General features: G+C 40.5%; 1 protein-coding gene and 1 long non-coding RNA gene across 3 annotated transcripts; one reads left to right on the top strand and one right to left on the bottom strand.

The window, feature by feature from the left end:
- Positions 1–1,256: 1,256 nt before the first annotated feature.
- Positions 1,257–1,964, bottom strand: LOC135946036 (uncharacterized). The gene is made up of 3 exons (XR_010575480.1): positions 1,829–1,964; positions 1,534–1,778; positions 1,257–1,480 (listed from the first exon to the last, which is right to left on the bottom strand). It is a non-coding gene; the product is annotated as an uncharacterized LOC135946036 (long non-coding RNA).
- A 3,449-nt stretch (positions 1,965–5,413) lies between these two features.
- Positions 5,414–13,469, top strand: LOC135947265 (hemocyte protein-glutamine gamma-glutamyltransferase-like). 2 transcript variants are annotated; one of them, XM_065495980.1, is made up of 15 exons: positions 5,414–5,491; positions 6,945–7,019; positions 7,290–7,508; positions 8,298–8,434; positions 8,494–8,632; positions 8,695–8,921; positions 9,474–9,648; positions 10,039–10,275; positions 10,500–10,668; positions 11,268–11,365; positions 11,602–11,768; positions 12,108–12,231; positions 12,541–12,701; positions 12,875–13,011; positions 13,074–13,469. In XM_065495980.1, the coding sequence occupies exons 2-15, from the start codon at positions 6,947–6,949 to the stop codon at positions 13,222–13,224; spliced, it is 2,214 nt and encodes a 737-aa protein (XP_065352052.1). In that variant the 5' UTR covers positions 5,414–5,491; positions 6,945–6,946; the 3' UTR covers positions 13,225–13,469. The 2 variants fall into 2 exon arrangements, with proteins under 2 accessions (XP_065352052.1, XP_065352053.1); XM_065495981.1 differs by having other exon boundaries at positions 5,418–5,491; positions 7,293–7,508.
- Positions 13,470–16,651: the final 3,182 nt, after the last annotated feature.

Below are 16,651 nucleotides of genomic sequence, written 5' to 3'. Positions count from 1 at the left end.
CATCGCACATGATCAACTGGTCACACATGGGTCCGCCCGCAAACGGAGTGCAAGAGATGCTACAGGATCTTCCAAATAAGGTCGAAGAATAGCCACATTCTAAATACAGCATGAAATAGTTTAGATATTCAATCATTTATTATTATTATTTTTTCGTATCATACTATTGTAGACCTCAGGAGAAACTGTGCTCTTGAGTGAGGCAAATCGTTCAGAGGATTTATACGAGATAGTTTGGCAACCAATGGTCGAGTCGATTGGTTGTTCGTCTTTCAATTTCAAATCTAAGTACACCACTAATGAAAGAGTAAAATTGTATTACATATATATATATATATATATATATATATATATAGCATGAAAATGTCAAACTTAAAATATCGTTACCTTCATGAAGTGTACAGTTCGTAAATTGCCGGTGCATTGCAAACACGTGTCCGTGTTGGCTTACATTCACATCAGGAAGCTCGAAAATTAATTTTTGCAAGGAAGGTTCCATCGAATGAAAATATATGTTCTTTTGAATCCATTTTCCATCATCTGCCTAATTTAAAATTAATTTTTAGTCTACACATATCATCTCTTGAAAGTAAATCACCATTAATAGTTGTGTATCGTGATTTGTTCTAACAAATGCAGATCCAAAGCCTTCGCGAAAGTAGTAACTGATTTTCAGGCAATGACGGGCTTTCTGCGTGGAAGTCAGATTAAGCATCACAAAATTTTCGTCTCCGCTTCCTCCGTGAAGAAGTACGGGTTCATTGGGGTCTGCCAAAAAGAATCGGAGCGAAACTCATTATGGATTTTTTGAACTTAAGAGGATTGGTCTGATGCCTTGGGGAATATTTCCCATTTTTGCTGCAATACTCCCCATTTTTAAGTAAGATGACTCCTTGCATTTCCAATTCCCAAGTGACTAGCCATGTGCGTCTTATTAAAATTACGAAAAATAACCTGGATCATGAAACAAAGGATGCAAGAGTATGCTAAAAAGATGGGAAATATGCACAAGCCAATTCACAATTGATTAAGGTTACAATTCAGTCAAATTTGATAATTAATTACTCATTTTCAGCTTGATCAATGCGTTTCATTGTGTGATCTTGGTTTAAGTCCGCATCATTGTTGCATAAACAAATATAGAGGATTGGCAAGCAACATAAAAAACGAAAACGATTACAAACAAGGATAGCGTGTGGGAGTATTAATCTGATGTCGTTAAAATGAACAGAAATTTTTGAGAAAATAACCTACCTTCATGAAATCTCCAAGACCCGGTCGATGTTACAGACCTTACAAGTAGCGTTATTTCATGACTCTCGTGAAATTTAACCATCCTTGTGCTGTTGAGTAGAACCTCTCCATTTTTCGCGTTTGCTATTTCAATAGATTTCATTGTCTGGCTGTTAATAATTTCTAATCTAATTCTAAAATGCACCCATTCTTTGCCCTTTTTCAAATATCCGTCTTCGTTGAAAGTCTGAAAATTAAAAAATAACTCATTATCTTCATTTACCGCGGTATTTTTTTTACCTTGGCGCTTTGTAATAGTTCGCACACGGGCTTGCCACCTGACACACCTTGGCAAAACTGAACTGTCAAATATCCATGGGCGTTATTCGAATCAAACGTAATTTCCAACAAATCATGACCACTGTTTATGAACATAATTTGAGCATCACTTTTAGTCATTACAGACAAATGCAGTTCCTTAAACCATGATGGCGAAGAAAGTATTTTTGTGTACTGTCCTGGCTTTGAGTAAATTTGACGTAAATCTAGAAAAAAATTATATATTAACCACCGTACAGTTAAAAATTTTACGTACTGTTCCAGCTGCCGTCCAAGAATGGGGGAAAAGAAGGCAGATCATCCATAGAATACTGTGCTCTATCTTCCCAGTAAGTCATGTCGAACTGAGGGGGTTCATTGATCTGTTTGTTATAAATAAAAACAATTCGTGAGAACCCACCAACTCAAATAGTGAAACATAGTTAGGACAAATTTAATGATATTCGGCTCAGTTTTGATAAAATAGTTTAACTAAAGCTAAATAGTATTTACCAATGTTGATGAAGGTGCCAGTCTGTGAAGCTCTGCTGTTTGATTGAAAATTATATCGTTAATAACTGCATGCACGCATTTTGTTAAATTTACATGATGAATGATTTGTGTCAGGGTGAAGAATCCAAGCCAGTCCATCACGTTCACCGTGATAAATGCAGCGGAGCTCATTCGTGTCAAGACGTTTCAATAAATAAAGTTCTTTGTCGGCTTTAACTGGAAAAACAATATATTTGTGAAACACTCAAAATTTAGTATTGAAAGATTTTTCAAAGATGATAAATACCAAAAAGTGCTAAACGTAAGATGAAAAGAATCTTGAAGATCCTTTCCACGCAAATCAACATGCTGATCTTCTGCGTAGCGATATTGGTCTTTAATGAATCGCAACAATTCACTTAAAAACAGTATGAATAATCGCAGGGGGTCGAGAGCAGTTGCTGTAGACTCGATATGGTGACAAACTTCAAACCAAAATGCGGCGAATATGCTACCGTGCGATGCAATCCAAAAAATTCCAAAGCTGCAACAATTTGCTGGTTAATTCCTAGAATTGTTAAAATGCAACGCAGATTCTGTGCATTTTGGTTCTCATTATCCCCTAGCTCTATTTGAATGCAGGGGAATTCTCTGCTTGGAGAAATGTCAGAAATACTTATCCATCTTACTTTGCGTACATTATTATGCAAGACACCCCACTCAAGATTCAATTTGACAGCGGTTGGTGATATTCCAGCAATTTGAAAACAACGCATCCGAATAAAAGGAAAGCTATGGATAACGAGTGACATTAATATTCTAAATAACTTTTGCTCACAGTTTTGAACAAAAATCCAGAGGAAACATTTAAAGCATTTCATGAATTTTTAGACAGGGATTAGCATGTGGGTAATTTTGATCAATATATTTGTACCTTTGTGTCTTTTTCGTCATATTTTCACGGTTTCTGTTCGTTGTAGTAACAATTCATTCGCATTAAAATTTACTCAAAGCCAACACCAATGACTCCATGTGTTCATTATGACATCATACAGTATATTGTTTGCACATGAGTTCACCAGTTGAACTTGGTTTGAAATTATTGTCCCATGTTGGCTTGGAGATTACATTTGAAAGGAACCGCTGTTGCGGCTGTGGCACATATATGGGTACCTCATCCCAGCACTGCCGAGTTATACTAACCTAAATAACTCAATAACATAACTCGCACCCTCCATTTCAGTGTGCCGCGAATTCCGGTATATACATATACGCGCCTTTGTTCTGCTTGTTGTTTTGTTTACGTCGCGCTCGTTGTTGTGAATGTGCTGAACAAGTTTTACGCCGAATTTATCGTTTGTTTACGATATCATCATTTCGGTTATTATCATGTGGATGCGGCGAGAGAGCAGAGAAAGGGATGCTGCTGCTGCTCCAGAAAGAGAAAGGGATGTTCGGGGGTGAAAATAAGTCTTCGCTCCGCGTGAGAAAGAGCGAGCTGCTCTCGAGATAGCGGAGAGACCGCTGTTGGTATTAAAAGAGACCTCAAAGGGTGCTCTATTTTAAACTGTAATGGACCACCACACAAAGTAAATGCATGCACAAAAGGATTGTTCAGTTATGAAAAAAGTGAGCATATTTTTTGCAAATAAAAACAATGAAGTTGCTGGTACTTCTCACTCACCAATTCAGCTAAAAGTAATTAAGAGTTAACCTCGTCCAAAATAAAAAATAACTTTAATACATTTAAGAATTTAGAAAAGATAAGATGAAACAGGTTCACCTCATGTTTTTGGAAAATTATCTCAGAGCTCGTAAATCTAAAAACTTGATGAATTTATTTTTCCCTATTTCCGGAATTACAAAAAATAAAGATGGAATATTTAGGTATCTTAAAATTAAACTTGTTAACATTGCTTGGTTCCATATCTACGACCCAAGGCCTATTTGGAAAGAGCTGCAAAGACGAGGAGAGAATGTGTCGCATTATTTATACACAAAAGAGCGCATATCTGCCTGCTATCTGGCGTATATAAAGTGACTGCGAACCGCCGCCTGTGTAAAATATACCGCGGCAGCCAGATCTTTTTCTCTTTAAGGCGTAAATCACGCGGACTTTAGGCGCTCCTTGGGAGCTCCACTTGTGCAGGCGTGCGACCGTTAGTGCCTTGCGGTGCAGCAGGTTGGCCGCATATAGAAATTTACTCCTCGGCGGGGGCCTGCTGAGCGGATCCGCAGAAATTAGATCCGATTCTCCTTCCGCGTCCTCAGCCACCATTACATTTGATTGCGTGCCGCCCAAGTGCTCCCGGCAAGGCGATATTAATTAAATTTCTCAGCAGTGTGTGAAATGCGTTTGCTCAGGGCGCGCCTGGTTGCGCTGCGGAATGTTATGAATATCGCTCTCTATATATTTGTGGTTTGCGAATGATTTTTCATCTAGGGGCGATGCAGTTAGAATTTGCATCGCTGATAATTGTGAATTATGGCCTGTGGTGGAGGCTGCTGTTCTTATTATAAATATCAGGGATGTATTATAAGATTGTATTTTTATTTAATTAAAAAAAAAAAAATTGGGGTGAATATTTAATTCTACTGATTGTACAATGGCTACCTCCCACAAGCAAAAATGACGCATGGAAGGCTAGTCGAAAAAACTGCAAAATATGATTATTTCACTCTTTAAAGAGGTCACATAGGAAAAGGATGAAATTTTTTGCTAGTTGAATTGTTGTAAGAGGATTACGCTAGGGAGATTCAAGTTGCGAAGTTGTCAATTTCGTTGCTTGTTTCTCATTCCGTTATTGCACTCTGGAAGGAGTGTAGGTGGTTGGCGAACGTTTTCAACGATCGCTGATTCAAAAATCTCTGCATGTGATATTGTGGCAATGATTTTGGTGTTGGAGATAAAACCATGCCGATGAAGCCTGCGGGGCCGAAACAGCCGTTGTGTGGTACGAGAGTGTCTGATAATAATTTTATATCTTTATATTTTATATTTTTTTCGGCATTTTAGCCTGATTTTTTGCTTGTAGGAGTAGCCAATGTAAAATCAGTAGATATAAATATCTATTCTTAAATTAAAATATGATCACCCCTTTTTATATAATTATGATGATTATAAAACCATATTATTGTTTTATATTTAATCAAAATATTGGCTCTAATCATTCCAAAGATTAAAAAATGTAATCCATATGAGTTGTTGTGCAAGAGTTAATGCTTATATTTAGCCTCCTTTAAGTATATGTGTACTAGCCGTACTAGCAAACTGCGATAATTTTACACATGCCGGATGCCGCAGCTTGGCGGTTTGCCGGTTTTAATTGTAGATAAATCCCAGGCCGCAAAGGAACGGGCATAAACAGAGTGGCTTTTAAAACAAGTTTAACTTGCCCTGCCAACTTATTTAACAGGCAGATTCTCTGTAGAAAACAACTCACCCAAGGTAAGAAAATTTAATAATTTTCGCGGCACGCTTGCTCGGTTCCCGCAAAGGTCCATACATCACGGTGGAGGTAAGATCGCGTTCAGATTATAAGGCGCACTCCAATATACCGGGTCTAGCGTTATAAATTAAAGGAATAAAAATAATTTATACTTGTTCATTGCAAGCGTCGTTAGGGAGGCGTCGATATTGGGAGCGCTATTTTTTAAGCTGGGAAATTTTTATTGGCGTCGTATATCACTTTTATGTGTCAATTTTTATTGCGGCCGCGCGCGTCGAGCTTTATAATAACGAGAGCGGCGGCGGTGGAGGCGGCGGCGGCCCACCCACCCACTTCGAGGTCCGTCCAGGGCATTATTTATGCTTCGTGATAGAGACGTCGATCCGTCCAGCATAGCAGTCTCCCTGTGATTTACGCTCATCTAAATAACAACATCTAGCACCCGCTTGTGCACGAGAGAGCTGAAGCCAAGCGAATCGTCCGCAGCATCCACCCGCGACCACCACCATCAAACAAGCCCAATGAATTATTGCTAAGTCAGCAGGGGGAGTTCTGTCCCAAATATTGAGATGGCAAAAATTCGCGTGGCCCCAAATATTGCCTGCCCCAGCAAGAGTGGCGATGGACATTTCACTGCGGTTCTGCATTTACTAATAATATAAATTTTCTAATATCCATGAAGCACTGGAATGATTTCTAGACTTTGTAGTTTCTCAAATTGATTTTTTTCCTGGAAATTGCCTTCTCTAATAAATGCAAGGAAAATAAAGTTTATTTTAATAAGAATGACATTCATAATTTCCTAAGTTGTCATTTATCAACGCAGTTGATTTTCCGGATTTTACTTTCTTAATTACCTGCTGGGAATATAAATTTGTCGTTTATTTTTGCCTGTGACTTGTATGTAATTTTTCCTCAATAGCATTTCGAGGAATTTCTTTCACCTCATACATTTGAAAATTACTTGTCCCTAATCAAATTACGTTGAGATGGAAGGATTATTTTTTTCATGTTTTATGAAATTGATTTTTCATATTAGGCATTTGAAAGCTGTGGTAGATTTTTTTGGCTATTGCTATGTAGGAAAGGAACGTTTAATAATTTTTTTCATGTTGTAGATTTGATTAGATTCCAATGTGTAAGGTAAAAAGCAAATTTATTGCGTCGAGAAATGTGAACATGCATTTTGCAAATTCAACGGGCAAGCACACAGCATTATTTGCAACGTTGTATAATCATAATGAAGGCCAAACACACACAGGCAGCACCATACTGACTGTGTTATTCGGCAAAAGTAGTTCGTTTATCATTCCAGCACGTACGCACGGTGCCGAGACCAATGAAATTCCCTCTCAAACGCACATTTTCATTGAAAGGGCAAAACAACGCGGGATCAAAGGGCTACGGGAGTAAAATTGCATGCATTTTGCAAAAGCAATTTGTTTGTTGCAGCCATGCCGGGTGAAACAGCGTGGAGCAGGGTGTCTGTGAGCCCGGAACCGGCTGCTGAGCACTCGACCACTTTCGGTATGCACGCTCACGGCGCAATCAAACGCAGCCAGCCTTTTTCTCCTCATACAGCAGCAGCAGAAAGCAGTCAAACGCACTGTTCGCGCAATTATCGCCGCCAGTTTCACGCTCATTAGCCGCCAGGGGTATCTGCTGAAATGCTTTGATCAAAAACACACGACAAACCCTTTTGTGCTTGCTCGTGGCTCGTTGTTAGCGATAATTGGGCGAACCACGCGTGCGACTCAGTCAAATTCGCTGTAAATGACGATTTTGTGGTTTTCGCAGCAGTGCCAGCCGTCAGCGATGCGCTGACGCTCAGCTCGCTGTCGCTGGAGGCGCTGAGGAACGCCTCCGCGCACCGTACGCGCCGCTTTGAGCTCGTCCGTCTTAGCCGACCGGTGCCTGTGCTGCGCAGGGGTCAGCACTTTGATGTCGTCATCAAGTTCAATGAGCAAAGGCCGTTCGACCTTGAGAAGGACTCCCTTCGATTAGTCTTCAGTTTGGGTGTGTACGGAAAGGATGACATTACCTTACAGTATTAAATTTAATTTTATCCCAGAATCACATCCTTAATTATTAATTGTTTTGAGTTTTAATTTTTTTATATAATAATCATGTCTAAAAACTCTTTATTGGTTTAAATCAGACAAAATTGTAAATTTGAAAAAATTCAGAAAGTTTGTCAAATTCGAAATTCAGTTGACGCAGAAACTCGACTTGACTACAATAATTGAAAATCTACTTGTTAGTCAAAACAATGAAACAACCGAGATTTATTAAATGCTGCATACTGAACTGATTGACTGATTTTATATTTCCCTCTGTTATCACAGCAAAAAATGTTTTGTTATGTTCTGAATGTGGGGAGGTATGGGGCATAGTTGCTCTGCTAATCCGCAGTAGAATCACTTAGAAACTAAACGCACTTGACAAAGACAGTTTTCAAACGCCAGCCTGGAAATAATCTATATTATAATTAATGTTGATATAGGTCGGTGCAATCTAACTTGTTATACTTGATAAACCGTAAGTTTGCTTACTCAATACTTGCTCAATTGCACATCATTGCAAGTTCATTTCCCCGCAGTCAAGCTAGTCGCACACAAGAGCCCCTTATCAAAGTTAGTTATGCAACCTGTTCGGCATACAAGCATTACAAGTTGTCTACACATTGATTTACGTTGCGAAATACAGTATATATATACTGTGCACCTCACTTCAGCTTGTTTAACATTGTTTGACACATGAAAGGGCGATGCATATTCAATATAAAATTCAAATTTGTTTTTGTAGGCCAGAATCCGAACCCAGTGAAGGGGACTCAAGGTGTGGTGAGCATCCTGAACGACAGCTCGGAGTGCTGGCCGGTTCACGATGGTCGCTGGTATGGACGGCTCAAAAACTCGGATTCGAATGAAACCGAGTTGGAGGTGAATTTAATTTAATTCATTAGAATTTAAAAAATGAAAAATAAACATTAAAAAATAAGATTCGTCCGTCCGCGGATGCTCCTATCGGAGTTTGGAGGCTGAAGGTGGAGACGGGCGTGAAGGAGGAGTCGAGCGCCATCCCCAAGGTCTACGAACACAAAGAGCAAATTTATTTACTCTTCAACCCCTGGGTGAAAGGTGATGATTTGCTTAGCACGAAGGCATTTGTGCAACCATGCGACATGGACACGTTTTTACAGACGACGCCACTTTTATGGAGAAGCAAGCTCTGCTGGACGAGTACGTGCTACAAGATGTGGGCAAAATCTGGGTTGGCACATACCAGTCCCATGTGGGCAGGCAGTGGGTTTTCGGCCAGTTCGACAAGGCTGTGCTTCCGGCGGCCATGTTTGTACTGGAAAGGGCTAACTTGGACCCAACCATCAGGGGAAATCCCATTGCCATCTCTAGAGCTATCAGCAAATTGGTGAGAATTTCTGCCGTATGCGTGAATGCAAATATGTATGCCTTTTTTCCGACAAACATAAAGCTTGTAATGATTAGACCAAATTAAGCAGTTGATTTGTCACGAAAAAGTGTACTCAAAAGCATAAAATGGTTTCTTGAAGCCACATCAAAAAGCAATAAAGAATTTACAGCCTGCAAAATATCCGTTTGCCTCGCTTTAGTGGTTTGACTAATGACCTAATTAGCGCCTCTCCATGCGCCTTGATGTTTGCAAAGGGGAATTTAAGGCCCAGACGGCGCCACTCCTTTCGGCACCAAAAATCACACTGCTCAAATGTAAATTTTTATGATTTCCGCACCATTCGACCCCTCTTTTACGGTGGGCCGGCGTAAGAGTCGGCGACGGCCTGTTTTATTGCCTCTCTCTTTCGAATTTAAAACCCTTTTGCCGAGATAACAAAGGCGGACGTAAATGTATACAGACATTTTCCTTATTACGCACCTAATTAGCCCCCTGGTGCATTCTATTTGCATTTTATTAACTGAATGAAAATTCCACGCTGGCAATCAGGTGAACTCAAACGACGATGCTGGCGTCCTGGTTGGAAATTGGTCCGGAAATTATGCGGCGGGAACTGCGCCAGGAGCATGGACGGGGTCGGTCAAAATTTTGGAGCAGCACCACTCGACTAAGCAGCCTGTGCAATTCGGACAGTGCTGGGTTTTTGCCGGAGTGACAACAACCAGTAAGAAATATTCGATTCCATAATTCATTGGAAAGCTTAGATTAGATTTTTCAGTGAAAATTTCATTTATTGTTTAATTATTGTAACAAAAAAAGAGTGTTACAGTTATTCTGAAAGAATGCTTTTATTTATAAGAAAATTTGATTATAAAATTTGAAACTGCATTAATACAATAAAATATTTAAAATATACCTTAAAAACATTAAGCGGATAAATTTTGGTATTCGGCCCTCCTTAAGTAACTTTGAAAATTTGGAAAAGTAAAAAAAAAACGATATTTATAGAAAGTACTGGGTATTTCAAAGTTTGACAGATCTCGTTATGTGTATGATCTAGTTGCCAAAGATTGAAATGATTTAACATCCAGCAAAATACGTTTTTGTTTTGCAGTTTGCAGAGCTTTGGGCCTTCCATCGCGTGTTGTTACCAACCTTGTGTCTGCGCACGACTCAAATGCATCGCTCACTGTGGACAAATACTTTGACATCCATTCGCGCCCTTTGGACACTGGCGACTCCATCTGGAACTTCCACGTCTGGAACGAGGCGTGGATGGCGCGGCCTGATCTGCCAAAAGGTTACGGAGGGTGGCAGGCGATCGACGCCACCCCACAGGAGACCAGTGACGGTAAGAAAAGTTACCTGAACTACGTGCTCGTTAAACTTAGTCAGTTTACTGCCTCAAACGCCCACCCTACGGCTTGAGAGGCGTATTAATTGCTTTTCCGCCCACTCCATTCGAAACCGCAGAAATAGTATGACTCTTCCGCTCCAATATCAATCACTAATTGATATGCATTACGAAACCTTACTAATTGCACTGCTCAATTGAGTAATTTATTTTGAAAATAGGTGTGTATCAATGCGGCCCGGCTTCTCTGCAGGCTATCAGGAATGGCTCAGTCGGCTTCAAGTACGACGTGCAATTCCTGATTTCCTCGGTGAACGCAGATGTTGTCTACTGGAAGCAAGACCCGACCGCAGAGATGGGCTATCGCAGGATGAACGCCTCCACGGCCGAGTAAGTCAAACTTTTACCACCGTCACCGCTACCCCGCCATTCACTCCATGTTAGCCTAATCAGCACATATTCTGCTTGTGTTAAACAGCCGTTGAATAGAGCCAAAATTTTCTCGCAGCATGTGGTAGACTTTCCCTGCTGCTTGAAAATGGAGCTTGTGTAATTGTTCACTCGGACAGGGATAGGGATAGTTAATAGGCTCTGGTGCCTTTTGCTGGGGCAAAATTGAGAGCGTACAAGTTTTATAAATGGTCTATACTTTAAGAAAATATATATATTTGCCAAAAATATATTCTGGCTTGATGGCCTATATTTTAGGACTCTTCGGCAAGTTTATAGCGTTTCTCATTATGGCGTAGACATATAAAATAATGTGGCGCATGATAAAAGGAAGGAACAATAGTGTCTCCAGGGTGGACAAGATTTCTGCTCAGTGAAATAGAAAGAAATTGGCGCACATACTGAGCGGCGACAGCAACACGCTCCTTCACCAGTAATTTTACAGTGCCGCAAGTGTATAGCTGCTTTTTTACTTGCTACCAGCAGTTTTCATTATTTATTTTTAGTAAATAAATGTTTATACGCTGCTATTTTCACAGGGTTGGACGCAAGATTTTGACCAAGCAAGCCAATGTTTTCGATGCCAGCGGGCAAGCAGATATGGAGGACATCACTTGGCTGTACAAGGCCAAAGAAGGTACTCAATCATTGCAATTTGTCCGAGTTAAAAAAATATATTCATGTACTGGGACATAGGATTAGACTTTTAGAAATTATCCCATGGATTTATTCACTACTCAAATCAAGTGGACAAATCGCACAAATTGGATTTTATTGAATTTGCATGAATGAGTCGAGCACCTGAACCAAAGGGGGAATGTGACCGAGCATTCAATTACCTGTCAATTGCCACTTAGCCAATGAATTGTGTAGGCAGTCAACTGGAACGCAGCACCATGTACAACGCAGCGAGGGGCTCGACCAACGCCCGGCGATACTTGCTGCAGCCTGGCGAGGCCCGCGAAGACCTCGTGTTTACTTTGAACGACCTCGACAAGATCAACGTTGGTGACAAGTTTGAAATCAACGTCACCATCAAGGTAAAAGCAATTTTTAAACAGAAAAAGAAACATCCATGTAATATTTTATATATATGCAAATCGAGTAGACATGTGTTTACTCGATTTGCATACCACGGATATTATTATTTGTTCTGTGTCAATCAGATGTATCATTATGAACCCCAAGATATTTGTAAATTTAGATTTTGTGGTGAACGATGGGAAAAGTATCATAATATATTTTGAAATGCTAACAAAAATAATTAGTTTAAGAGAAGCAGCAAAGATTTGTAAAAATAAATACGGACGATTGCAGGCTTAGCGTTGCACGCATAATTGCGTTTAATAAATTATTCATCCAACATGTTTTATACGCAGAATGAAGTAGACGACGCGAGAACCTTGGATGTGACTCTCTGTGCTAGCAGTGTCTATTACAACGGAGTTGAGGCTAATCTGATCAAGAAAGCCGCTGGCAAGTTCAAAATCAGGCCAAGAGGACGTAAGTACATTAAAAGCTTTCTATAGCAGATGCAAAAATGTGCACCATCCAATTAGCTTAGAAATAGAAAAAAACTCGTCTTGCTACAGTCGCAGAAGCACTGAGAGCAAACCAAGGCTATGCAACCCGCGCACCTGATCAGTGTACCCGGTTGCATAGCGCAACTTGAGCTATTAGTGTAATTAGAAATCTCTGTTGCGCAAAAGATTTGCCCGGGAATTTCAATAAGCACGCGAAAAATAGAGAAAAGATGGAGTTCCTGCTTTTCCCACTAGGGGCGTTTTGAACTGACTGATTTTCCACGCGCAGGAGATGTGCTGCGCCTCGAGGTGACACCTACGGAGTACTTGCCGAAGTTGGTGGAGTACGGCATGATGAAAATATTTGCGGTGGCCACCGTTCTCGAAACGAAGCAAACTTGGGCTGCCGAGGACGACTTCCAAATCGTCAAACCGAGGATCAATGTCAAAGTAATTATCTGTGATTAATGCATGAATTAATCCAAATAATAATAAAGGATTCCCCAGAAACGATTCGTTTCCTAGGATTTAGCTAACTTATAAGTAACTCCAAAATTTATTATTTTAATTTTTTGTCAATGACATATATTCAGAGTTGAAAAGAAAGCCTATTTCAATTTCAGGTACCAGAGAGCGTTGTGGCAAAACAAGTTTCTTCTTTGGAGTTTACCTTGAAAAACCCACTGAAAACCACTTTGCACAACTGCAAGCTGCAGTACGAGGGCCCCCACGTGCTGACATCGAACGTGACGATCGACATGTAAGGATTGATTTTCGGTTTCGTCCCTTCATCTTTCACTTAATGGACACTTTTCTCCGTAGGGATGACATTGGACCCGAGGAAGAAATAACAGTCAAAGGTGACGTGACGCCGGTGAGAAAGGGGAAGTTCGGGCTCGTGGCGGTTTTTTCTTCTGATGAGTTGCATGACGTCACTGGATCGGCCAGCGTCGAAGTAAAACCAGTAGCTTGATTAATTATGCATGCGCGTTGTTTGACAAAGTTGTCCACTTTTATATTCAGCGAATGAACAAAAAATCAACTATAGTTTAGTTATGGAAATTGGTTTTGTTAAGAAAATAAAAAAAGTTCGATTCTACACAAAATGCAAACACGCATAACGGTTGACATAGTGCAACCATTGTTTGTTTAGTTTGTTTCTGCAGGATATGTTATCACTGGATTATTTATAACAATGAGTAAGAGTTTTTCTGCTTTTCAGTCTGTTTTTATTCAAAATAAGTTCAACATAAACCTTAATATGAGTTACAATCAGCTCTTTCATTACGCTCAAATCTACGAAACAGCCATATCCAAGATTCGCTAGCATCAAAAACCCCAGCTTGCGTGCTCTCGACGGATTTATTGCAGTGCTCGATCTGGCGCAGCTAACAAGATTCGCATAGGGGCTCAAAAATTGCAAGCACATGCTTTCTCCGCTTTCATTGTACGCAAAAAGAAACTTTTAACGACAAAGACCAAGCTACATCATCGCGATTCTTTCAGCAAACTCTTGTTTATCACCTCGCACTCACTTCAAAAACAAAAATATTTCGGCAAAAAGGAGAGCGAGACAGCAGGCAGAAAACTTGGCTCCATAATTCTTTCTAGTCGACAGCGGGTGCGTGCAAAAAAAGACCGAGAAATGGAAAGCTTACACGCATTTCGCGAAAAGGCACAAAATTGCAGCCGAAGAGTCTGCGTGCAAATTGCTGGCAGCGGGAAAATGCTCGCGCCGCCATTGAGAGTCTGGCAGAGATAAAGACGGATAGTCGGGCGCGTTGCTCATTTCCACGCCATTTAAGTACATACACCTCATCGCGATCATAACACGAATTACACATCGGCGCGAACACGAAAGCTTTTTGTGCTCGCGGGCTCCCTCGCTGCTTTTTGCACACAGAGCGGAAGCAACGGTGCGGTCCTTTGTGCTGTGTGCTGTTGTCGGCGCCGCGCACGGAATAAACTTCGACTACGTAGCATAAAGGCGGCGGAATGATGCGTTCGCCCGTCGTGAATCGGTTGTTGTTAATCATTACAGAGGTGCCTCGCGTGGCACAAGCCTCATTAATACCGCAACCACGCGATGCCGATTCTTGCAGCACGCACACGGGAATTAATCAGTGCTTCCCGTTTAAGTTGGACATTTTTCACCCATGTTCTCATATAACACTTAATTAGCCTCATAAGCAGTTCTTTGCCTGGAAACAAAATTATCTCATCAGCAGTAGTGTTAGCTGCCAGAAATATTGAATACCAATACTCTGATGGAAATTTATAGAAAAAGAGGGGCAAGTGAAACTGCACTCCCTGCGACATACTCCTTTTTTTAATTTACAATATAAAAAATAGTCACCTATTTCTCATTGAAATTTCACTCAAAGCCGCACATCCTTAGGCAATCCACACAAAGCCCGCAGATAATAGTGATTTCGTGTTTTTAAATAAGTCAAGTTTCGAGAGAGAGTTAACCTGAATGATGCATTTCTTCTTTTACCGCGAAACTGTGCGGTATTTTCCATTAATTAGATAAAAAATCGTCGGCTTCATTAAAGCCTCAAAGAGCTGAAGGAAAAGAGTGGTTCTGGTTTAGTTTTCTCCCAAGAAATAAAATTTGATACAGTAATTGTTCTCAACAAAGATAAATAAATTGCCAGCATTAAAAATAAGGGGAAGTTTTAGCATGAATGTTTGGGAGATATGAAGAGGGTTTGAAATGATGAAGACCGATGAATTCAGAAGACGAATTTGGTTGGTGTATTAGGTTACAGTTAGAAATCCGATCGGATGCTTAATCAAATACAAGAACTGAAATGTTTTACAATAATAAGTTACAAATTCTTTAGTTTAACTGACGGTTGGACTCACCCCTTTGAATCGGGTTCTGCTCTATTAAACGAATCACGTCGGCACCGTGTGGCTGACGAACGAAAGCTGAATTCTTATTTTAAAATCATCTTTCTGCTGTTAAACAACAATGCAAAATTACAATAATTCAAACCGCCGACAATTGTTGGCTTCCAACAAAAAGCAGGACCGCGTTGTTGTACCGCTACAAATGCAACTTTAAAAATACTGTGATAATTTTTGTAGCCATTTAGCTTTGGTATCCGATAATTTAATGTAGTTTGTAAAATTAGGTTTTCGCTGTGAATGCAAACTGACCGATGGCTCGGATTGTGAAAAGCGTCCAGCGACAGCAGTGTGCGATAATTAGATTTTAGAGGTGCATTTGTGGTGACGTGTACGCTACACGCATAATAAAAATAAACTGGTTAACCATATGTAAATCATCGAATAGCGTTCAAACGAATCTGGATTAATTGCATACTTCTCAGAATCCAGTGATTCCAATTTCATGGAGCCTATCTTTTTCAAAGAACTGATAAAAGGAAACTGATTGTATTCCATTACATGGCTCTGAAATGCTTTGTGAGTGGCAGTTTATTTTTTTTTTTGCTCTTTTTTATCCCTGTCCGAGGACCGGGAAGGGCGCGCACTGCACTAGCACGAATGCTGAAACCCGGGTCCCAATAACACCGCGAACGGATTACACTAGCCTACTCAAGGGCCACTTGCCTCCGCACCGAGGACTGCATTGAAACGCTAGACATTTGTCCCGTGAAGCCAAATCACGCATGCTGGAAAGGTGCAAACCAGCAAGTAGCGAGTCGGCGCCTGTGCGCATCCCAGCCCGTTGAGTAATTTGAGCATATCGAGTCACTAAACTAACCACTTTTTGCCATCTCTGACATTGGGCAGCCAGTATTAGATCTTCGAACTGCTCAAATACCTCACATTGCTTTGACACTCCTGAGAGTGCCTTAACAATGCGAGCCAACGGGCTGGTAATGGACTTGAAACAGTTTATAGCTTTAGGAAATACGGGAAATACAAGTAATAGTCTCATCAATTTTAAACATATTATTATTTTAAGAGCGGTAATTTAAATGAAAACAAAATTAATAAGGCTTTCTTACTAATCGAATCACTTTGGCTTAAAAGTGCTTTTTGGCCAATGCCAATTTGCATAGTAATTTCCCCTTTATTCTCATCTTACTCATCTCATCGCTCGACAGGCAAATATCCAGCAAATTATTATCGACCCCGAAGCCCCTCTTGGAGCATCTCGAGAACAAGCGGCGGCCACTCGCTTCGTTCTCGTAAATCACTTTATCTCCACCATTCATTCCATTTTGCGCAAAAAACCTCATTGCTGGGGGGCTGGCGGCGCTATGCGCACGCTGAGATTATTTCAGAGCTTCATCGTTCCTTCACCCTGTGAATTCGTCTTTGTCACTCGTCGGCTCTGCAAAAGTATTAAATTTTTGCCCCAACCGACAAAGGGTAAGTTCGCCAACATGAATTCGCCAGCGGCGCTCTCATAAACTCGCGGATGC

This window comes from Cloeon dipterum, chromosome X, assembly GCF_949628265.1.
Source record: "Cloeon dipterum chromosome X, ieCloDipt1.1, whole genome shotgun sequence".
Classification (NCBI taxonomy): Eukaryota; Metazoa; Arthropoda; class Insecta; order Ephemeroptera; family Baetidae; genus Cloeon; species Cloeon dipterum.
This window is presented reverse-complemented; position numbering and strand designations above follow the sequence as displayed.

What these genes read in the sequence shown, in the direction of transcription:
- LOC135947265 (XM_065495980.1), top strand. Translation starts at nt 6,947, where the DNA reads ATGCCGGGTGAAACAGCGTGGAGCAGGGTGTCTGTGAGCCCGGAACCG. An exon ending in CTAGAGCTATCAGCAAATTG is followed by an intron (nt 8,922 to 9,473) that starts GTGAGAATTTCT and finishes GCTGGCAATCAG; the next exon opens with GTGAACTCAAACGACGATGC. An exon ending in CCCACAGGAGACCAGTGACG is followed by an intron (nt 10,276 to 10,499) that starts GTAAGAAAAGTT and finishes TTTTGAAAATAG; the next exon opens with GTGTGTATCAATGCGGCCCG.